Source organism: Centroberyx affinis, unplaced genomic scaffold (assembly GCF_046629955.1).
Source record: "Centroberyx affinis isolate AG114_WGS23_722 - 3 ecotype Tasmania unplaced genomic scaffold, CSIRO-AGI_Caff_v1 ptg002373l_1, whole genome shotgun sequence".
Lineage (NCBI taxonomy): Eukaryota > Metazoa > Chordata > Actinopteri > Beryciformes > Berycidae > Centroberyx > Centroberyx affinis.
Window position 1 is genome coordinate 483,675 of NW_027280630.1, and position 24,949 is coordinate 508,623.

General features: G+C 42.7%; 1 protein-coding gene across 1 annotated transcript; it reads left to right on the plus strand.

The window, feature by feature from the left end:
* Positions 1-852: 852 nt before the first annotated feature.
* On the plus strand, positions 853-22,577 carry cdc34a (cell division cycle 34 homolog (S. cerevisiae) a). The gene is made up of 5 exons (XM_071533528.1): positions 853-1,244; positions 13,914-14,000; positions 14,665-14,762; positions 18,528-18,662; positions 19,330-22,577. The coding sequence occupies exons 1-5, from the start codon at positions 1,062-1,064 to the stop codon at positions 19,550-19,552; spliced, it is 726 nt and encodes a 241-aa protein (XP_071389629.1). The 5' UTR covers positions 853-1,061; the 3' UTR covers positions 19,553-22,577.
* Positions 22,578-24,949: the final 2,372 nt, after the last annotated feature.

Genomic DNA, 24,949 nt, shown 5'->3' on the forward strand with positions numbered 1-24,949 from the left:
CACATCCGACAGAGACTGGCTAGCGATAACAGGCTAGCCAGCATTAGCACCGCTGTCAAGCCACCCAAATTAAAAGCATTTCCGCTTCACATCTTCAAAATAAAAGCCTTATTGAGGCGCTTTCACTAATTTGAAATGCTTTGAGTAATACAAAGACAGTAGACCTACCAATGTGGGAAGTGTCGTTTTCACAACATATGTTCATAGCTATATAGGTCCATTCAGGATGCCGTCGGACTGACATAGAGTCAAGGTCAAACACAAAACTTTGGCAAGTAATACAAAATGGGTTAACTTCCGGTGTTACGCTCAGTTACTCTGGCTGACTTGACGCAGCTATCATTAGCTAATGGGTTGTGCCGTTGTGTTTAGAGCTGCGTCAAGCCAGGCAGAGATAGCTAATGTAATACGGAAGTACGACGCTTTTGCTTTCAAAACAAAAGCATAAAATTTGCTAGTACTTGCAGTTGTAGTAGTTGTAGTAGTAGGTTTAAATATTGGGGTGTAAATAAGAACAAAAATCGCATCAAAATACTCAGTGAAATTCTTAGTTGTTGAATATGGAGTGAAACTGTAGGTGTAAAATATATATTAAACAGATTATATTGTGTTATGGTATTTTATGCGTTTTGGCTGATTAAGACGGACTGCCTGTCGAAACATCGATAGTCGATTAAACATATTAGTCTTTGAATCGGAGTTATAAGTGTGCAGCTACTCTTTCCTGGATTTTACCAAAAAAAATGCAACGTATGTTCGTCAAGAAGGGTTTTATTGTGAAAGTTGTTCCCGGAAGCCGTGCTGTTATTGTGGCTGACTTGACAGTGGTGTATTTAGATGGTCGTTATTAACTGGGGCTCCACGGGATTGTTCACAACAGAGGAAAGCGCACCAACTCTGACCTAATAAAGTCGAGCCGCGATTTCTACAACCTTTTGTGGAGGAAAAATAACGCGTACAGTCCGAAGGGCTTCTTTGAGTTATTGTTTGTAGCACCGAGCTAGCTTTGTCCTTTGTATAGCTGGGGGTTGCTGATTTATTTATACGAATCGTTGTGGAATATGGCTCAGCATGGACATCATGTAGCCAGTTCCCAAAAAGCACTAATGCTGGAGATGAAAAGTCTTCAAGATGAGCCGGTCGAAGGGTTCAAAATAACTTTAGTGGACGAGTCGGACATGTACAACTGGGAAGTAGCAATATTCGGACCCCCAAATACACACTATGAAGGTGGTTATTTTAAGGTGAGTAGCTAATGTTAGCTAGCAATCAATCTATTGTTCTTTAGCTAGCCAAGAGGGTTTGATTTACCTTTCAGTATTGTTGTAAACGATAACCCAAGGGTTAACGTTAGCGTTAATCTAACAGTCCCCAACAACAGCAGGTAATAATGATCATTTGTTCCTTGTTTACTGTGATTGAACAGCTTTCCTGTTTGTCCTTCTTTGTTCAACTTTATATCGACTCCAGTCCATAGGAATTATACTAACTTAGTGTTGTCTAATGGTAGATATTGAAATTCTTTTGGGAATTATTTATTTTTGAAGACACTATTTCAATGAGGTCCTCTTTAAGGCGTCAACTGGCTAAACTAGTGCCAATCGGCACATGGTTACATTTGACAGAGTTACTTTGTCTTACCATGAAACAAAAGGTTGTTTCCATAACCGCCTCCAGCATTATTCTGATTAGCCAAGCTCATCTAACTCAATCATTTTCTTTGTGTTCATCAAGGCTAATCAAGAGCCCTGGGTTGCATTGTCTTGCTTGTTTGTATATCCAAATTTACTCAAAGCAACCAGGTTAGATCCATGATAGCCTTGCTTTTGAAATATAGTCAGCCCCAGTCGTCTCTTCTCTGTAGCAACTCATAACCTATTTTATTTTTGCTGTTTCCTCCCTTGACATTAAAGATACGTTGGTTTCACAGATCAGTTGTTCCTGTTTTTGACTTGTTTTCATAGAGAAAGAGGGCAGGCAGCCCAAAATGCCTGCACAGTCACTTATCCTCTTGGTTAAAAAAAAACTTCTCTACCCCTTTCTGTAGCTCTTATTTCTCTTAGTTATTTTCCTAACACTTCGATATTTTGCATATTCATCATAGGGTCCCAGGAATGTTATTCTTACAGCTATTCTTGGGGCAGGGTGGCTCTGACCCTTGACCTCTTTGCTACTGGTTGCTTGTCATGTTGGTGATCTAGGAAGTGAAGCTTACTCTGCTGTTGGATTCACTTTAAGTCCCTCTGTCAGCTAAATGCCTACAATGTAAATGTAAGTTAAAGAATTAGTGTAGCCTTACTTTTGTTGCCATAGCACATACTGTTAATTTGACTCTAACGTCATACCAGTGTGTGAAAATCAATTTCAGATGTTGCAACACACTGAGGGGGTTGTTGTACACTCGAGTTTCAGGTCATAATACTAGCGTGTTTATTTACACTATCAAGAAGTTGTATTTTTGACTTTGTCAGGCCAAGTCAGAAGACAAATAGACCCTTGGCTTCTCTGCTTCATACTTGCCCTAGAAAGTTATTTTCTAATTGTACGTCAAACAGTTGAAGATAATGAGCTTTTCTCCTTACAGATGTGGGTTAGTAATATTCCTCTCTTACAGGGAAACAGACAAGCAGTATATAGGTCAGGGTCTTTAAAGAAGGTTTTGTTTTGTCTGAGAGGTAGCAAACAAAAATAATGACATGCTCACACTGAACATAGTTTAATACTCTCCTTACTTGACCTTTTTCGTGTTTTCTCTTAATGCTAAGTCCTGTGTTAGCTTGTTGGAGCGCTTTCCATATAACCGGTTAATAGTGGTGTTGTGAATGAACGTTGCTGTGGTTTGGATAGCCAGCTTATTATAACCTCACTGTGCTTCAGCTGCTCAGTGCTTTGAGATTCCAGTTCTCGAGAAGCCTGTTGTGTTGGCTTCTAGTCTTTTCCAAGCCTCTGAACACAAGGCTCGGGCCGCGGCCAGGCTAGCCCCGTCAGAGCTCAGTGTGTTGGTGTGGGTGCTGTGTACGAGATTCCATTGTTGGGCCAGGAATGCACAGCTTGGCTGTGAAATCCACCGCTTGGTTGTGACTCATTGTTCCCTGCTAGCTCTCCATCCAACCCGTTTGCCATATTCTGACTGAAAAGACCTTCCCTGTTCTGAACAGGTTAACCAAACAAACCCTCTGTTGACATGCTGCAACTGCCTGCTCATCGAAATGGGGCTGGTAATGACGTCACATGCAACCTGGTTGAGTCAGGTGTTCCTCAGATGGGTGTTGGTCATAAAAGAGTCACTCCGTAATGAATACATCAGGCTGTAGGCACATAGTGAACTGTGACATATTGGAGTGATATTCAGACAGCATTAGTTAACTGTCTTGGGTCTATGAGACTAGATATCGTCTTAGATTTTGGATATCGTAATATCGTGATATGGCATAAGTGTTGTCTTTTCCTGGTTTTAAAGGCTACATTACAGTAAAGTGATGTAATTTTCTGAACTTACCAGACTGTTCTATTATTTGCCTTTACCCACTTAGTCATTATATCCACATTACTGATAATTATTTATCAAAAATCTCATTGTGTAAATATTTTGTGAAAGCACCAGTAGTCATCCCTACAATATTGTTGCAATATCGATATCGAGGTATTAGGTCAAAAATATTGTGATATTTGATTTTGTCCATATCACCCAGCCCTAGTCTACAGTACTTTATAGAACAGAATGCAACATAATATCTTACCATAATAAACTGATCATAGACCTAGAGGTCTCTCAGTAGCCCCTGTTGTTGACATTCATTTATTTGATACTGAGACACTTCATACCTTGAGGTTCCTTGCTGTGTTTTAGCAAATGTGCATAGTCTCTAGATTGTCCTGTGTACTAGCCCACTATGTTCTATATCAGTGATGCTTAATGGCAGTCTCCTAGCCAGCAATGATCCTGGGAGACGTAGGAAGCAGATAGTGCTAGGTGATAAAAACAATATTGATAATTATACAGATAAAATTTTCCTCTTTTTTTAAAAAATAAAACCGGCTCGATATTTTCGATAATGACCATAGGCCTCATTTTCTTAGTTTTTGCCATTATGACAATTGATTGTTTTCAAAATTTGTAGAACTTGATGTAGTTTCAGTTCAGGAGCTTCAGCCGGGAGCGCTGCTGTCCAATACACACACACACAGCAAAAACACTCCAACGTTTGAACCCAAAAAGCGATTCAAAAACATCCTTTCAAGTAAGTAAGTAAAACTTTATTTGTATAGCTCCTTTCAAGATGAGTGTCACAAGTGCTTCAAGTTAAAACTTAAAAGACATAAACAGTGATAATACAAGCAACACACATAAGTGCGTCACAAATTAAAAACATAAAAAGATTCAGTGACAGTACAGTCAACAACATACACAGTAACACTAATACAGTTGCGACTGAACAACAATAATACTCCATTTAAAACTTTTTAGTGTTGCTCACACACTTCCTCGTTAACTTTGCTGGCTGCAGGTTTTCTGCTGCGTTCAAGTCATATTGGAAGAAACAGAAGGAGATGGTTAAAGTTAAAGATGGTTACAGTGTTAAAAAATAAGACTACAAAAACAATTTAACTCCCGCTTATTGTCTGTTTTATTATTTATATTTTACAGTTTTATTCTGGCAATAAAGAAGTGTTTTAAATTAAAGCTGATCGTCTGATCTATTCATCTTTCATTCAGGAGCAGAATTAACCCTTTAAAATGGACAGAAATAGTGATTTTTACATATATTGTGATAAAAATATCGCCTGATATGAGAATTTTAATTGTGATAACATTTTCAGCCATATCACCCAGCACTAGAAGCACAGGAGCCGAGTTGCCTTCCCCAGAGTACTGAGCTTCAAGAGTATTTGGACAATGACACACTTTGTGTACTGCTGCTGTACTCATTCACTTAGGATGTCCAAATAATACAGTGACTATGAAGTGTAAACTGGCTACTTAATTAAGACTGATATGATTTTAATCTGGGCCTTCAATTTTGAAACACTGGAAAGGGGACATCACAAATAAAGTGCTGTATTTTTTTTTTTACATTTGAAATGAATGAAAAGGCTGTCAAATTGATGTTCCGCACTTAACCTTATACCGACTGTCTCATTTAATCATCTGAAGTGAAAGAGTACAGGGCCAAAACATACAAACAGAGTGTGTGTCCACATCAGTTTCCAGCTCAGTGTATTTTCAGCAGATCTTTCCTGGTCTGTTTGCTGCTTGGAGCTCTTTGTCTCTCTCAATTCTCCTTTTGTCTTTCTCTTCCACATATCTGTCTGTCTCTTTCTTTCTCTCCCCCATTTTGATGACCTCAGGGAAGTGTTGCCAAATCAAGAAGTACCAGTTTGAAAATCGTCTATTACCCCCACAGCCGTTGTTGATGTATTTTGGTCTATTCTTCTCTATTCTTCTTTAGACTCTTCCTTTCATTAACATACCAGCAATCCTATTAGCAGCAGTCAGCTTACTTGCCTGTCAGGCACCTTGTATTGTATTGTCTTGTATTCACGAGAACGTCAAACACTGTCCCTGTGTTTCAGGACTTGGGCTATATTGTTACGTTTGTTTTTATTTTAGATGTTTAGGCCTCCTCAAAAAATGTAATACACTGAGAAGCTACACATTTTGCTATGGGCCCCCAATCGACAGATGAATTGAGGACTTCTCTCATTACATTAGCTGGTTAATGTAACAAATGTGGAGCAATATCTAGTTTTCATTTTTCTGTGGACCTGCTGGGACAGCCTCAAGGTCCCTAAACCCCACTCGAGAACTGTTGGCTTAGCCTATTACAAAGCAGAGTACTCGTTTTCTTTGGTTTCAAAGGCTCTCAGGGGACTTTTGGCAGAAATGGCTTCTTCTTCCTGCTCCTTTTTGACGATATCATGCACCAGAACAGCAGAAAAATATACACCGCACTGAACATCCAATACTATGAGGTCATCTTGTTGTCTTGCACTGGGAGATTTCTGGTGGTGACATAAGGCAGAAACTATGTGTGTGGTAAGGCAGGGCTGCACAGCACTGTTGTGACAGAGCCTGGGTTCTGTGGAGTCGGAGGGATTGCCATGTTTGTGGCGTGGCCGTGTCAGCAGCTGGGCCGTATCACACGGTGTCATGCAAACGCACATGTAGCCAAATGAGGTATGCTGCTTACTTAAGTTATGTGATATGAGTCCCTCTGTTAGGCATGCATACTTTTTTAGATTTTGCAGAATTGGAAGCTAGTCTGACTAGTGCTAATGATCCCTTAGTCCCATGTAATTATGAGATAAGCTAGGTTTCTGCAGCTCAAAATATGCAAGGTGATACAGAGATCCTTTCATATCGCAGCCAAGTGGTTTTCATGTCTGGTAGCTTAAAAATCACAAATCAAATCTTGGTGAATGACTCCCTAAATGGTGGGAGGCCGCCACTTCACAGCAAACTTGAAAAAGTGGGGAGTTGCCCTTCAGTTTTAGGCCCAGGCCTGTCTGACTTGCATGCGTCTGTTTTAGCTTCTCTGACAGTCAGTTGACAGACAGACAGTCGTGCTGAGCAGCTGACTGTGTGTTTGTGCCTGCCGCCCTGCGTGCTTGTGTGCATGCAGCGTAATATAGACAGGCTGCCTGTTAGCCCCAGTGGCAGGAGGGAGGGGGGCGGGGGGAGCGGGGAGCAGGGCAAGAGGCCCCAACCCTGCTGCATAGAGCTTGGCTAGGCTGGGCCTGGCCTGGCCGGGCTGCTGGAGTCATGTTTCCCCCTCTGGCTGTGTCACGGAGAAACGAGAGCTGGCTAGAGGAAAAGAGAGAGGGGATAACACAGAAAGAGAGGGAGATCAAGAGAAGGCAGAGCCGTTCCTTGCCAATGGTGCCCCTTGGGGCTCCTGTGAAAAGACAGCCTGCTGTGTGCAGAGGTGAGTGTGGGGCCCCTGTAGACGTGGAGAGCTGAGGAGCTTTATAACAGTCCCCCTAAGCCCTGGTCATGTGCTCGTATGCTCTTCCTGTATGGGCTGCCAGTGTGGTAATCACACCACCACTAAAACTGAGTTACAGCTCCACAATGAAACTCACTGTTCTGGCATCCGTTACTACAGTGATAGGTCTTACATGTTTTTTGGGCGGCTGGTGGCTCAGTGGTTGATGGTTGAAGATGCGTACCGTGTAAATGCAGATTGCTGGGTTTTTAATCCAGCCCGGGACCTTTGTCGCACGTATTTTGGTTTATTTGATAATCCAAAATAATGCACAGCCATCAGTCATGCATTCATTAAAATCATTGAGGATAACACATAAAGTTTCCAAAAGTAATTTCTAATGTGGTCCTCTTTTAAAAGACAAGAAGGCCACGAAAACATGTCATTGGCTGGCTGAGAGTCGCAGTTCATACCATAAGAAAACACATCAAATAATTATATCTCCCTCTCTTTCCCAATCTTTCCTGTCTCGCTCTACTTTGACTCCACTTTGTGACAAAGCCACGTTGTTTGAGAAATTTCTATGTGTTGCGATCACTTAAGAATTAATTAATTTCATAATTTCATCTTTCGATCCTTTTCCTTCTCCTCCTCTTCCTCCTCCTCTTCCTCCTCCTTGTGCTTGGAGAGCTCAGTTAATGAGGCAGGGGCCTGGTGGGTATGAACAAGATAATCTCTGGGACCCACTTGTGTGTATGTGTGTGTCTGTGTGTGTGTGTGTGTGTGTGTGTGTGTATTACGCTATGCTATGCTATGCACATTACTATTCGCAAGGACCTTTTTCATTGTCATTCACACTGTGCGCCGGGGGGGCAAGCGGGGACGAGGAGAAAAGGTCTGCAGAAGAAGGGGAAGGAGGTGCGCTGGGAGAACAGAATGATTTGTTCTGTTAGGGTTTACACTGCTGTGACCTGGTTTACTTCGCCTTGCTGTCATCCTCCACAGGGTGGGCGTTCTCTTTCTCACTGTTTTTCTCTCATTCTCTCTCTCGCTCTCTCTCTCTCCCTCTGTCTCTTCAACGCAGGTTTTTAGGTCACAATCCACGAAAGATTTTTCATAGAAAGAGGAAATTGATCTGTTATTATTCTGCTTAACTAGCTTCTCAAGGGCCATTTTGCATGCTAGGTGGGAAAGTGGCCACACCTCACTTCCTCCGTTTAGATCAGCGGTTCAAAGAGATTCACCTTTTGACCGCGGACGCTGTTAATTCTGTGCTCAATCCAATTATGAGCCGAGCCGTGGCGTGCCAGCCAGCGCTAGCATGTTGCAGCAAACATGCTGAGGCTAGCACTTTCTGATGGGCATAGATAGATCTTGTTTTTCCCCCACATCAGTCCCCACCCCCAGTGTACACACACACACACACACACACACACACACACACACACACACACACACACACACACACACACACACACACACACACCCACACAGAGCTGGTGTATCTGAAGCAACATTTCTTCCCAGTACCTGTTACTGCTTGATCTAGAAACGGCTGCTAGTATTCTTTACACAAGACTCACCTGAGAAACCTCACTTCAAAAGGCTGTGGAGGCGGCCAGAGTGTGTGTTGTGTGTGTTGTGTGTGTTGTGTGTGTGCGTGTGTGCGTGTGCAATATATGGGTCAGTATAGTGAGCATGATGTTAAGGACAGCGACACAGAGATATTAATAGATCTGTTCAAATGTGTGCCTCACATTAGAATGAACCCCAGGGAGAAAGAGAGAGAGAAAGTGAGCCAATATTGGCCTTCTAAGACCCTGCTGCATCATTCCCTCTCCTCCTCTTCCTCCTCCTCCTTGTGTTTCTTCTCTCCCATTGGGATGCTGTTGATGAGGTAGTAGACAAGCTGCTCGCTGGTGCAGAGCAAATGAGCCGACCAAGCAGCCTGTCTGTGTTCGGCCCGGCCCGGCCACACTTCACTGCCTCGTCCGTCCTCTCCTCCCTCCCTTCTTGCCTTCCTCCCTGCATCGATCCGGGGTTTGGTGTCAGTTCAGTCCTCTCTCTGCTGTCTTGGTCAGGAAGTTTTTCCCTCCCCCCTGTCTTTGCTGCCCGTCTGCCAGCCAACCATGTGAGCTGTGTGAGTGAGTAAGTGAGTGACATGCCAGGCTGAGCTCTCATCTTCTGCCCCGTGAAGTATTACACCACATTATTGGTGTTTTATGGTCTCTGATAAGGCCAGTAATGGAAGCACTGCCCGGGCAGACCTCACTGACAATTGGTTCTGCACCCAATTCCAATGCTGTTAAATCAGTGATTTTTATCTGCAGCTGGTGCTGGTAAAACCACAAGCAAGCCTCCCTCCCCTCCTTCATTCTCTTACTCACTTTTTCTATTTCACGGTAGCAACACAGGTCTAGAAAGTCTGGGAAAGTATGGAAATTTTATTTGATAGTTTCCAGTTTAGTTAAAAAGTTGTGGAAGTTGACAAAAAGTTTGCAAAAGTATGGGTTAAATAAATGTTCAGTTCCAATAACATATAATATATAATACATGTTTTATCTTACTGCAGGCCCACTGCTATTTCACTTAATGTGATATTTCTTAAGTTATAGAGTGAACTGGTCTAGCTGACAATCATATTACCCAGCAACTATTTACATACTTCATATTGCACACTGGACAAAATCTTCAAATTCTGTTAAGACTTAACATGTGGAAAATATGACATTTTGAATCAATGTTAATGTTCAGGAACACTGCCCCTTGCAATTTCCCTTATTACTCCTTTATTACTCATTACTCCTTCATTTCCGCTATTAGTGTTAGACCAGGCCAAGTCCAGGTCTGTTGATCAAGATCTGTGTTTTATTCACTTCACTCCAGGGGGTTAAAAGGATTGCACAATGAGCAATGTCTTTGTGTCATGTTGTGTTATTCTGCCTCTTATGGTCATGAAATAGCCAAGGGATTTCAAGTTTGCATAATTGTATCTTATCCTGTGATCTGTTTGCTTGTGAATGAACACACAACTGACCTGTTGGTGGTGTTGTGTGTAACTTTAATAAAACTGCACAATTTAAATTGCAGTATTGACTGATCTGGAAGCTGTAGTTTACTGAAATTATCCATACTATTAATCATGATTAATAATCATGTTCACAACATTTAGCAAAATAATCAGGATTATCGTTTGAGACGACATGGTCATGCCGCCCTTATAGCAAATCTATAGCAATATTCAGCCAAAAAAATCACAATATTGTATTTGGACAATATCATGCAGCCCTAAACAGTAACTGTGTGCACACAGTTTGTAGAATTGTGTCACCAGCCTGCAGCTGAAGTGTTTCATGCCTTTCTGTAAGCTGCATGGCGAAATCTAATGCCATTACCTTCTTACAGGGATCCATGCTCGTGCTTTAATAAGCCTCTTGCTTTAAAAAATGCACTCGCAGCTCACCTTTCAGGGCTTGAGTATCCCCGCCTTCCTGCTTAGGTGTTTCCTCTGGCCTTAGCTTGTCTTATTGTTTGCCCTCAGACTCAGGATCAGTGTTTCCCATACATGAGCTTTATAAGATTTATTCCCACCCAGGAAGATTTTTTGAAATGTTTTTTTTGTTTTAATTTAATCTCAAGTTTGTCAAATTCACATCACATTGTAGAGAACTGGCTGAGCAACTGTCCTTTCGCGATACACAGACTAGTAGACGGATTGGGTGCAATGCGACAGAGCCTCCGCATGTATTCATAACTGTATTTGTAAACACTAACTTGACACTTTTTAATCAGAGATGTGTAAAACCACCCAACACTCAGAAAGTTAACATGAGTGCAGTGCAAAGATTCTCATATTGGATTTGACCAGACACACCGCTCTCACTTTAATCCATAATATTGAAATTAAGTTACACCAAACTCCCCGCCAAACAACCACCGCCTCAAGTGAATTGTCAACCTGTGGGAAATACTGAGGCTGGTGATGCACGAGGCAATTTTTGGGGTAATGTTGATGGACAGTGCTCCTAGCAACAGGCAACAAAGTGTAGAGATCAAAATTATATTTAAATGTTTCCTGGCAACAAGATGTTCATATGTGCTGGAAGCAGCAACACAGAGTTAATTCCTTTGAACTGTTGCCCTGTGTATCAGTGAAGAGCTAGAACGGTTGCTCCCTCGCTGGTTTGTTGCTATGGGCTGTTACCTCAGCCAGCGAAGTTGGAAGGAGGTTAGGTGTTCACCCCTATCTGTTTGTAACATTTTGAGATATTTTGCTGACAGTTTTTACCGAAATTTTGCCGGCTATCTGTCCTTGGGCAAAGGACAGATAGCCCTTTGCCCAAGGATCAGGTAATTAGATTTTGGTGGTGATCTGGGATTTCTGCCATGAAACGGTGCATTCAAGTGGTGGTGGGGAAAGTCTGACATCCTGGACTTCCAAGTCGGCTGTTTTAAACAGCATTGCATTCACAGGCTATTTTGTCGAAAAAAATCAAACCCGACAGACAAACGGTAAACAAACACAGACAGTTACGGCTGCAGTTTTGTGAATTGGAGAATTGTTCAGTGTTGGCAGAGGTTTGCGCTCTACTGACTGCCTTCTAGTTTTCTCTTGCGCCATTTCCATCCCCATTTGAATTGAACAGAATGCTTACTTGGAGGGATGCAAAATAGCCATTGATATGAGCTTATTTGTTTATTTGAAGCATTCTCATTATCTGATGCCCGTTTTTGGGTCCACACAAAATGGACATTATATGATAAATTAAAACGGATAACAAACACTTGACAGTCAGTGGGACAGTAAGTGAATGCAACACAAGGGCGGTCTGGGTTTTCTGAATGAATACGATTTTCTTTTTCCAATTCTCATGGACAGATATAATCTTGATGCTTATATGGTTTTAGAAGACAGGGTCCAGCCCTAGTTGCTGCTGCCTGGCCCCTTTCCCCCTGGCTGGCTGAGCTGCGTGTTGCACTGTTGCCAGTCTGTAATGTGTACAATGTTGGCTTGAACCCTTTAACTCTGAAGGGCCGCCAGCTTTCTGGCATGGTCAGTCAGACCCAGGGTTTTTTTTTTCCTACAAACAGCATTCTATCAGGACTGTGTCAGTGTTTCCACCATGGCCTGGTTTATATGAGTGTTTGTTCAGAATCAAAATGACTTAAATCACCAAGTACAACAAATGTTCAGGAATTTATCTTGGTGCCATTGGTGAAAGGACAAAACACGCTGACTAGTAACACAGTACATACTGACACACATGGTAGGACAACAGGACCTCATATACAGTTGTAAAAGGGACAGTGCAAGACTTATATGATAGTCAATAAGGCAAAATCAACAGATTGAATGCCTAAGACATCTGCTATTAGTGTTTTAAGTTTTGGGCCATGGCATTGACATTGGCTCGTGCTACATATAGCCTGGGTTAACAACTACAATGCAGGCAAAGAGGGATCAGAGCTTCATGTTGAGCACAAACCCCTTTACTCCAAGTAGAAATCCCCTACCCCCCACCCAACTCCCAACCCTCAACTCCCTACTCCCACGCACCCGATCCCCCCCCTCCCTCCTCGCAGTTGGTTCAGTGTGGGGAGGACCAGCTGACCGTGCCGAATCAGCAAATGTGGGTGAGAGTGTGCATGTGTATGATGGCGGTGGTGGAGGGGGGTTTCAGCAGGATGGCTGCATGCTGTGAGTGACGTACGTGTGTGTGTAGTCAATGTAGTCTGTGTGCAAGAGGTACCCCCCCCCCCCCCACACCCCCCACCCCCACCCCACTCACCCACCCATGGCATGGCTTTTGGAAGGGGAGGAGGGGTGCTACACGCCTCCGATAGTAGGATTTATATAGCCGTAGGGTGTGTGTGTTGTGTGTCAGCACAAAGATATATAATAGTGGGAGGGTGGTGTGTGTGTGTAGTGGATTGTCTTAAGTTGCAATGACAGCTGGGGAGGACAACCCCAACAATGCCCTCACCACCAACCCCCTCGCCCATTGGTGTTTCACTAAGCTCCATGCACTAGGCAGCTGAAGCGCTGCAAGCCTCCCTCCCTCCCTCTCTGCCTCCCTCCCTCTCTCCTTCCCTACCATATTACATTACACTGTCATTAGCTCCTCTATACTCGGTCACCTCAGTAGGGCTCGCCATGACTCCACAGCTACTATTAATAGGTTTCTTTCAATCTGCATTGCAGCTGATCAGCGTGATTGTATAGGTCTTCATTCAGCAGCTACTTGTCGACAGCAGTGCTGCAAACATAGGTCTTTGTTAAGGAGGGCATTCAGAATGGAGCCTCCTCTCTGCAAGCTGCAGCTGTGTATGTGTGTTTGTGTATGTGTGTGTGTGTGTGTGTGTGTGTGTGTGTGTCAGTGGTGCTACTGCTGCACTATACTGACTTAAGTTCTGGATTCAATTACTCCTGGGAGCCTGTGTCTGTATGTCTCCCTGTGTCTGCCAGCAGGCTAGTTTTAGCAAAGACTGGTAGGTGTGGATCCAATATACACTGTAAGATTCCCTTAAGAAAGGAGAAACTTAATTTTTTGCATCCAATCTTCTAACATTACATGGAGCAGCCTAACTAGGGCTACAGCTTCTCAAAATGTTACAGATTCACCTTTGAGTTTCCCTGTTCAATAAGACTATGTTGGGCTTATAGGTGGAAATGGTTCTCACAAAGTTTCTGACTCATTAATAATAACAGTTGGAGTGAAGTAGTCAAGACTTGTAGGCAAGGAAGGAGTGTAGACTTACAGCAGTATTTATTCAACTGCCTCAGCTCTGCCTCTTGCATTTCTAATAAGTGTGTCTCTCTCTCTCTCTCTCTCTCTCTCTCTCTCTCTCTCTCTCTCTCTCTCTCTCTCTCTCTCTCTCTCTCTCTCTCTCTCTCTCTCTCTCTCTCTCTCTCTCTCTCTCTCTCTCTCTCTCTCTCTCTCTCTCTCTCTCTCTCTCTCTCTCTCTCTCTCTCTCTCTCTCTCTCAGGCTCGGATCAAGTTCCCCATCGACTACCCTTACTCTCCACCTGCTTTCCGCTTCCTCACCAAAATGTGGCACCCCAACATTTATGAGGTAACTTTGTGACCAGTTTAAATGTTTGGTCAAAGCTTTTGTTAATATGCCAGTGAACTGGTGTAATGTAGGTAAGGTCATTATTTGTAATCCCTTGACCTCCTTGATTATGAGCTGAGAGTGCTCAGCAGATTGTGATATACGCAGAGGCCCTGGTTTACTACTGGCCTTTCAATGGACATGCAAAAACTTGTGTGCAACTTATGTGCAAAACCAATAACATAACTCCTGATTGGTCATGCAAATCTTCTTGTATCTATCACCAGTCGTAATGCTGACTTTCAACATTGCAAAAGCTTTTGTGCCAGCTAAAGGTTTTAGTAATCTGGGCCTGAGTGTACAAAATATGAGAAACACCTACTCCTTTCATGAGAATCCAGGAAAAAAGGAAAGCTATGCTGACTTTCCCTATTAAATACACCTCCATCTTCAAGGGGAAGCAGGATAAAGAAGGATTTTGAAGTCTTAAGACAGCTGAGACATGGATTGTGCAAAAGGGGGTCCAATTGCTAATATTTTGTACACAAAGTGTATTGCATTGGCTTTATGTGTGACTATTTAAAACATCAGCCATATCTTGAAAGTCTTAATGCAAGATATTTCCTCAGGTAACTAGAATATCTTCTCAACATGCTGGTGTTTGCTCTTGTGTGTTGTCCAATAGAACGGGGACGTGTGCATCTCTATCCTGCACCCGCCAGTGGACGACCCACAGAGCGGAGAGCTGCCTTCAGAGAGATGGAACCCCACACAGAACGTCAGGTACACAGCGCCTAGATCAGATACAGCATAATGTTCTCCATCCATTCTAGGTTCTCTGTCATAGGATGTACAAAACCTTGTTTGCAGGGTCGGTAACTGTTTGTCCAGTGGCTACAGTGGCTGGTTGATTAAATCTTTTGAATAGAAACAAACCTCTACATCATGGTTATTAAACTACTGAAATGATGGGTAGAACTGAAAAACTTGCCAGCATGTGGCTGGTGGCAATTTTCCACCCCAATTGTTACCCATCTCAGACCATGTAGGATCAGGTAGCACTGCTAATAAGCTGTGGATTAACTGTCAGAACATTTTCATTTGAATGTGCTATGGTCAGTACAGTAGTAAGTATGGACTCTTTCTCTTAAAGGGTAACTTCGGTATTTTTCAACCTGGACCCTATTTTCCCAACTGCGGGTGTCTAAGAAACTAATGGGGACAACAATTTTTGAAATTGGTCCAGTATTGAGCGAGATCGCTTCAGCCGGCAGCCGCGAAACAGGCTGCAGTGTAATCCGACGGGGCAAATGCGCACCGTCAATGTACGTCCACTAAAAGTGCTTGTTTTTGCCACTGACTGGCTCAGATTGTTATTATAAGAGTCTGACACAATATGGAAAGGACCCTATACAGAAATGAAACGTACTTCCTTACCTTTAGCTTGATCCCGTCTGTGTAACCAAGTCTCGCCCAAGTCCCGCGAGAGCTTAGTTGTTGCAGGAAGTCACCTGTGGAAATGTGAGTGAGAGTTGGAGAGAGGAGTGCCACCGGGAGGAGTTTGTTGTGTTGGAGTACAGAGATCGTAGCTCAGTGTTATCTAAAAGATTTTCTAAGTCATGGCTGAATATTTACCTGATTTCGACAACGTGGAAGAGGCCTTTGAATTCGATGGCGGCCCGTATTTATTTGAGCCAGAGTATACGGATGAAGAGCTCCTACTCATTGAAGAGCTACCATCATCATTCATTGCCAGTAAGTATCTCTATGATAGCCTATCTGCTAATGTATAGGATATACAAATGTAGGCATAAAAGTAGTCTTATAGGTCGTATAATAGATAAGCATAAATGACATTTTTACACCACGCACACACACTTTGGCAACAATATTACACAGATAATTTCAGCTTGTTGATATCACTTATTGTATTATTATGAATGTCAACTGCTGAAAAGGGGAAATGAATCTATATACATATTTTATAATCAATCATGACTCAGTTGATAGGCTATTTTACACATACTACTGGCTAGCTCCGCCAAGGAGGTTATGTTTTCGGTGCCGTTTGTTTGTTTGTCTGTCAGCAGGATTACGGAAAAAATACTGGCCCGATTTTCATGAAACTTGGTGGAAGTGTGTAGCATGGGCCAAGGAAGAACCCATTAAATTTTGGAGCGGATCTGGATCCGACTCACGAACAAACAATAATAGCATGAACCTTGGCGGAGGTCTGCGCTCTCCGAGTGCCTTTCTAGTTTAGTGATTGTTTTTGCCGTGTGTACTGATGCCAGGACAACGCAATAACTTTAGCTAATAACATTACCTCCACTCTGTCTGGAGCAGGTCTCTCCACTCTTGGGACAGCATTTTTCTTTAGGAAAAAGTGCTTTGGGATAGGATTTCGTCTCCTCTTTGGCTGGCTGTAGTCATACCGGTCAAAATGGTCACTGCAGACCCGATGGTCTGCAAGGCGCAGCGTATGGACAGGAGTGTTGGCATCCATTTGTAGCACAACTAGCCACAACTTCAGCGGGTCACTATCCAACAAAGGCAGTCTGTGAAAGCTGCGCGAAGTGTTGCGCGACATTTTGTTGGCACAATTCGGAAATGCGCAAACACGAACCATTGTTTTTTTTTTTTTTTATTTAGATCTTTTAGATAACGCTAAGCTACGATCTCTGTACTCCAACACAACAAACTCCTCCCGGTGGCACTCCTCTCTCCAACTCTCACTCACATTTCCACAGGTGACTTCCTGCAACAACTAAGCTCTCGCGGGACTTGGGCGAGACTTGGTTACACACAGACGGGATCAAGCTAAAGGTAAGGAAGTACGTTTCATTTCTGTATAGGGTCCTTTCCATATTGTGTCAGACACTTATAATAACAATCTGAGCCAGTCAGTGGCAAAAACAAGCACTTTTAGTGGACGTACATTGACGGTGCGCATTTGCCCCGTCGGATTACACTGCAGCCTGTTTCGCGGCTGCCGGCTGAAGCGATCTCGCTCAATACTGGACCAATTTCAAAAAATGTTGCCCCCATTAGTTTCTTAGACACCCGCAGTTGGGAAAATAGGGTCCAGGTTGAAAAATACCGAAGTTACCCTTTAATACATCTTAAATCAGAGGCACCTGGATAAGAGGGACATATTATGAAACTAGATAATTGTTTGGTCAGTGATTGACTGATTGATTGACTGACTGAGGCCACTCCAACAATTTTCCCCAGATAACTTACCAGCACTTCCCCTTGTTTTCTTCTCTGAATTGCTAGCCAAGCGCTGCAGTGTAAATGCAGCAAACATCCAAACATGTTGCATAATTCATATCTTTTATTTCAGATATTTACTTGCACACGCATTGATTTATTCCACCCCTGTAGCTTTCCCATTCTCTCTCTCCATGGCGTTTATTTTCGTTTTACGCTTTATGTACATGCAGACGCCCTGTCATAGCTGGATGTAATTGCATGCACTATAATGGGCCCTCTGTAGACAGTTGACGACAACAACAAGAAATATAAATAGTGCCACATGTTTTTGGCCTAAAGAAAGAGAACTGGAATGAGAAGAGGAGCTGGTGGGAGATCACGGGTGTGAAACGCACACAGTTTTAGGGACCAGATGTACCGTACCACCCAGGCTTCTCACTCCCTCTACATGGTGAATCAGTCACTTGGTCATGGCCACCCACCATGGTCTCTGCCGTGTTCATTTCTGAAATAACATTTTGTCACAGTCGGTTAAGCAGGATTGCTAACTGTGTGGGGCCATTTACGCTGTTTTGAAAATGTAGTATGTTGTATCTTGACCTTTTGGTCAATGAATGATTTTCAAGTGTAGACTGGAACAATCAGGATTTGGCACACGCCTGATTATACATGTTTGGCTGAAAATGAGCGTAGAAAGCACAAATGACAGCATCCTGGTGGGTAAGTGGGTTAAGGTGCAGACCATGTAGACCTTCTTGTGATATTTTGGGTTTGTACCTGACATACCATATTTGTCACATTGTATTCCCTCTCTCCATGCGTGTTACCCATCACTGTTCACTGTGTTGTCTAATGAAGCAGGAAAAAACATTAATGAGATATTTAAAAAAAAATACCTAAGCCCAAGTACAGTGTAAAAACAGTAATGTATAATAGTCGCTAGTTGTTGTTGTCTCTAACGAGCAGCTCCTGGAGCTCAGAGCTTAAGATCAATAGGTGACAGCAGAGATAAATGGACTTACTGGGGTTTAGTGGGCTGGTTGTCCTCACCTGACCCTCAACTCTCTCTCTCCCTCTCTCCGTCTTTCCTTCTGCCTTTCCCCCTCTCTGTATACCTCTTTCTCCTGCATTTTCAATGTCTCTCGTCTCGTCTTACCTCCACTCCCCCGTTCCTCTATTTCCCTTTCCTCTTTTGCCTTTCCACCTCCCTTCTGCTGTTTTCTCTCTTCCTCACTCCTTCTTTGTCCCCCCCTTTTTCTCTGCCCTCTCTTTCACTCTCCACTATCTTGATCCCTCACCACTTTCTCCTGCTGTCGTTCCCTCCTCTCCCAGGACCATCCTGCTGAGCGTGATTTCTCTGCTGAACGAGCCCAACACCTTTTCCCCGGCCAACGTGGACGCATCCGTCATGTACCGCAAGTGGAGGGACAGCAAGGGCAAGGACAGAGAATACGCAGAGATCATCAGGTACCTAGAGGGAAAACACTCCCATTTGCACTTGGCACTTCAAATCGGAGCAGGTACACAGTGTACCAGCACCGAAGGTCTGCGTGGCCTCATCAGTTCTGACCCTGACGCTCACTCTCTAACTCACTCTCTCTCTCTAACTCTCTCTCTCTCTCTCTAACTCTCTCTCTCTCGCTCTCTCCCTCTCTCAAATCAGCTTTATTGGCATGACAGGAAAGAGACCAATGTTGCCAAAGCAATACAGTGCTTCAACTGTAGTAATATTATCCAATAGTTTTCAGTATATAACCAATAATATATCAGCTTCAACAATTATAACAACAACAATATATTCAAAAGCCATTTCACAACAATTAAATTCGGACATTCACAAACCAAAGTATCACAGCAGACCTTTGTACCTAGCTCTTCTCTCTGAGATTGTGGCATTCTGATACAAACTTTGCTGCGTTGTAGTGGCATTTCTTTTTGGAGGAAACCAAAGTTTGGGATTATTTTTTTCAATTGGGATAATACTCTTCTCTAATTATTTGATATTCTGGGCTCTACCTCCTGTCAATCACAAGTGTCTCCCTTTTTCAATTTTTAGAAATTGATGTTTTAATAATCAAAAATATCAAATTTTCTTTCAATAATCTTTCTTTCTCTCCTTCTTTCCCTCTCCCAGGAAACAGGTGCTGGCCACCAAAGCCGAGGCGGAGCGGGACGGCGTCAAGGTTCCCACCACGCTGGACGAGTACTGCGTTCCCACCCGCGCCCCGCCCACAGACGACGGCTCCAACCTCTTCTACGACGATTACTACGATGACGAGGACCTGGAGGAGGATGACGAGGACAACGACGAGGACTGTTGCTATGACGAGGATGACTCGGGCACAGAGGACTCCTGACCTCGCCTCCCAATGATCCCACCCCTCCCCTCACACCCCTCTCCGCTCCCCACCTCCACTCCCTCGCTCCGTCATGGACTGAACTTTTATCTCCCTGCCCTGTCCGCCTCTTCCCGTATCCCATCATCCTCACTTAGCACAGGCCCCTCCCCCTCCGTCACATGTGCAGTCACAACCTGCACACTAAAACCCAGATGCATTTAAGAAAAGAAAGCTACAGAGTTGTTGTTTCTGTTTGTTTCTTACGTGATTTCCATATTTTTTTTTATTTTTATTTTTTGTCTTCGTCGTCTGAGTAGAGGTTACACACATGATCCGTGCCCTGCACACAGGAGGTTAACTTACAGTAATGGTTTGTTGTGTTGAGAGAGCCAAGTTGATTTTTTTTTTCACTTCCTCGTCTGCTTCTGCTTGTCTGCACTAATATTTGAGAACTGGTCCAGATTTCCCAAAAGCATTGTAGCTCTAAGACCTTCTTTCTTCCACAGACTCACAGTGGAACAAAGGCTATCTCATTGCCAAGTTTCTTTTGGGCAATTTGGCTGAGGAATGGTCGGAGCCTTTTCATGATAACATCAGCAGGGGGGAATAAATAGTCACGGGTTTTCAGATCAGAGTAAAACAAGCAGAGTGCGAGAGAAGAGGAAGCTAATTAAAATAACGAGGATACGGAGCGAGGGTGTTTATGTGGCGGCAGGCTGCGTCACTAGTGTACTTCCACCGCTGAGCCGCGTGTGTGTGTGACCTCTGGTTAGCAGGCTGTTTGAAGCCCTGCTATGCTTCACCTCTGACCTTTGAGCCCCAGGGCTGGTGCTGCTCTTAACAGGGAAGTGCTCCATTTCAAAAAGCTGCTCGCTCCCTTGTGCCTTCCCTCACTCCCTTTCACAGATCTGAATCACTTGTGTAACAGACCGCGTTCGCAGCAAACCAAACTCCTACCAGCTGGACAAAGGGGGAATTACCCCACTGGCAGAGGGAGATATTTAGGCTTACGAGGTCTCAGGTGGGGATACTCTGATAACAGCGCCCTGCTGATGGAGTAGGTTTAATTTTATTTATAGCAGCTCCTGTCAGATTCGCGGAGGGTGTGAATGAGGTAGGAAAGATAGAACAGCTGAACTAAAGAATGGAACGTAGATTACAACCTCGCAAACATCCTGTCCCGACTGCCACACAGCCTTGATCACACAAGCACATGCTACTGGTGGCCTGGATGCATTCAGAAATAGCTAGCCGAGGCTGCCGCACATGAAATCCCATGTACTGTATTTGAGATCTATGCAGTCGGTGCTTGAACCTATTCAATATGCAGTGCTTTCAAAGTGGCAGTCATCCTGAGCCTTAGGCCTTCACCAGTGGTTTGAATACCATGAGCCGACCTGACTTGTCAGCCAAGCCAGTATTGAACTCTTGAGTTTCACAACCCAACACCCAGCTATCTGTGAAGGCCGCGGACTGACCGTGTCTTTGGTTAGAGATCGAATTTTGGACATGCTCTATGCGTGCTGTATCGGTCCGTATGTTTGCACTGGGTGGCGGTTCGTTATTCTGAGCGAGAGTGGCACAGGTCTCCAGAGCAGAAAGGAGAGAAGAGTGAGATCAGTTCACACTCAGCTCACTCAGAAGACGCCACCTAATGGCGGCTCTGTGCACAGGCAGGTTTCTCCCTCTGAAACGCTTGACTGGGCTGCAGCCATCTTAAATTACCTGAATCTATGAACACTCCCCTGTTGCATCAGAAGAGATCAGGTAGCAGTGTGAATGATTCAGGAGAATGAACGCAGCCTGATTTTTAATATCTGGATTGATGGGGGTTTTGTCATCAGTCTATACTGTATGTGGCATTTCTTTACCTAAGACCCTGAATTCCTGGTAATGGCCAGGAATGCTCTGTTGCACACTTAAGATGCATTAAAACCATTCAGCAGTATTTCAGACAAAAACTCTCAACATTGATGTAACCTCTTTTTCTGCAAAGTGTGAATGTTCACTGAGCATTATGATAAGATGTGCCCATTTGAGTAGAAAAGAAGGGTGGAGAGATGGGAAAGCATGGGGATAGGGTTGATCTTTGACATTGAGCATGAACAGGAGAATGCAGTTCTTCGCTAGCATGCTGTTATGACGCGTTTGTGGTTTTAGATCTGGTGTTAGGGTTGGGATTGTGTCCAGGGGTTAAAGGATTCTCTTCTGGACTTAAATTATCTAAAACTGTTGCATTGTGAATGGGCTGAGGGTTCTCCCTTTTTTTTGGCTTCTTTTACTGTTTTGATGTAATCTTTTATTTCCAAATTGAGGTGTGAGCTACAATGTTTTGTTTTTTTTAATCTTATATGTATTAATTGCTATGATTGTTGACCTGATGTTTAAAAAAACAAGGGTTTTTTCCATTGAAGAATACGCAAATGTACCAACTGATCATTTTCTTTACACAAACATCAAAGAAAGGAAAAGTTGTACAGTACCAAATTGACACAGCACACTATAAAGTAATTTCTGGCCTTTTACCTCGTCCTGAATGTTCAGCGATGGATTTCAACCGCTCATTGTCAACAATTGACTGATTTCCATGAAATGGTGTATGAATGACCCTCTCCCTCTGTATTGATGTTTGGGTGAATGGGGTTTCATTTTTGTCAAACTACTGTCATTTTTATCGTCTTTCTCCCCCCGCCGCTCCCCGTTCTCTGAGCTCTGATTGGTGGCAGCATCGCTGAGGGAATACCCGGCTGTTCATTACAGAAACCAACAAGCACCTCAGGAAAAACCAGCCAACCAACAAACAAAACCTTTTCCAACTGAGTGAACCTGACCGCGGGGGAACTAACAGTCTCCCAACAAGCTGATTTCTCCCTCAATCTCACCTTTTGGCTTCAAAAGACTGTTTACAATCTCTACCTTGATATGCACATGTGGATATTTTGACGATCACTTGATGTTTTTTTTTTTTTTTCTTGTTTGTATTTTCTTTTTTTCTTATGGTTTGTAAATCTATTTAAAACCTAAAATAAAGATCTTTATTAGATTTTGAGGGGTTTTTATTAGAGCGGAGGATGAATGGCTTCCTGCATGCGTCATAAATAACAGGTTGAGATTTTAAGGAGCTGTTACTCATTGCTCTCTCCCACTTCTGTGCTCTCTTTATAGACTCTCACTGGGAATGAATGAAATGTGTAACTCAGGGCTAGCTCTGAGAGGTAAGACTCTCACATCCTTCCTTTTCACTTTCACTTAATGGTTTCCAAACCTTTTAGTGGCGTTATGGTGGGAGGAAAGTGCAGGATGAGATCTGTACCCAGCAGTCACCCTGAGAGAGTCAGAGGGTGGTGGAGACTTCCTGATACTCTCCATGTTTCAACTCTCACAAGTGGGACTTCAGCGAATGGCTCTTCCAAAATGGACATTGTCTCTTTCTCCCTGTTTTCTGTTCTCTGGTAGACTCTGGGAGATGTGAAGCTCGGGTAAGACCTTTCACTGATAGTCCATACTCCCTCTCTTACCAGTTCATTTAGCCTATTTTTTAAACCGAAACCTTTTCTCTGTAGGATCATATAAATTGATATATCCCTGACACGTAGCAGGAATTGGTACTGAAATATGGAAATTAGGAACAATTGGAATACGAATGTCTTTCTGTGGTCTGACAGTCCATCCTTCACTCCCTTGTTGCTTGTAATGAATAGAAACCATTGGTATGTACAGTAGGTGCATAATTTCGTGTGACACTGACATGTAGCATATTTGGTTTATTCATATCATTTTTAAGGTGAGGGTTGAGAATTAATACGATATGGTTTTGGTAAACAAACCATTGCGCTCTAGTTCATGATCTTCATCTGCAACTCTCTCTTGATATGTACTGAATGAGACTAATTCAGGGTTGGACAGTGATGTCATTACAGGAATTACAGGATTACAGGAATCTAGTTACCAAAAATTGGAACTGAAAGTCATCAGATTTTGTTCCTGAGTTTGAGTAATCCAGCAGAGATTACTTTACTTTTCACACTATTAAGCAGGTCATATTACAGATAATATTTTAGCAGTTACCTGGAAGCAACTAAGTCTAGTACAGTCCATTTACATGTATGAATGCTAAAACGCAGAGGGAATAGAGAACATAAATCACTAATTGCACAGGTGAGATGAAGAAACCTGGGTCTTATAAAACAAACTAAGGCTGGGCGATAATTCAATATTATCGTCTGCTATCTAAATTGATTATAACAAGCAAATTTTATTTCAAAACTGACAAAATGAGGTGTGAAACATTTTAAGGAATATTAATTGAAAATCTCAGTTTTGTTTGACATTGCACCTAATATTACCATTCGGTTCAATGGGATGAACATTCATTTTATTATTTAACGTGATTTTGCATACATGAGCTATGTCAGAAGGTATATCGATATCGAAAAAAATCCTTATTGTGATATTGATTTCAACTATGTCACCCAGTCCTAACCTGTATTGCATATTGCTGTGGGAAACACTCCTACACTATCCCAAACATCTTGACTGATGTGGTTCTTGCCTCCTAGCTGCTTGCATCTCAATAGTACATATTAACGGATGATTTAAAGTTTATGATATGATGATGATTTTAAAGTTCTTCTTACCCTTGGACCTTTTCTCCCATCTGATATTTTTCTATACCTTTGAAAAGCAGAGAACCAAGGAAATCCTTAGTCTACTCCTTGTGAGATTCATGGTGAGGTCAGTACTGGATATTTAATAATACCTGTGGATATTGTTACTCTTAGTATAAACTGCACATTTTGATGCAGCCAAGATTGATGAAAAGAATTTAAAAAGTTTCAAAATGTTGGATTCTTATGATTGCATCTCTAGTTTTCTAAAAGTTTGTTTCTGGAGAGAAACCAATGTACTTGGTCACATAATGGTGCTTTCATCCAACAGAGAGAAGCATGGAAAAATCATTTTGCTATTTACATTGCCATCAAAACTGAAGTTACAAAACCCCTATCTGTATGAAAATATATCCAACCATAGTTGTATTCTATAGCGGTATTGGAGACATAAAAGATTTTGTGTTGCTCTTGTAGATGGGAACACATTTAAACTGTGTACATATCTTGCTTATTATTATTACATTCTCAGGAAAGAGTAAAGGCTCCTGTCACTGTTGTGTGTTTTCCTACAGACACTTTAGTGAATGAATGTGATTCTGCAAGAAAGCAGGGGTAAAGTGTTTGCTCTCACTAGCTGTGTTAGACTAACTGTGTACAAGAAAAAGTTTGTGACTTGCAACTTTTTCTACTGAGAGCTTTTTCTGGACAAATGAGCTGATATTAACTGATTGTAGGGGAGTGTTTTTCAGCTCTAATTTCATCAAAACCCTTGTTTAAGTAGAGAAACAGTGAATTACAGCACTCT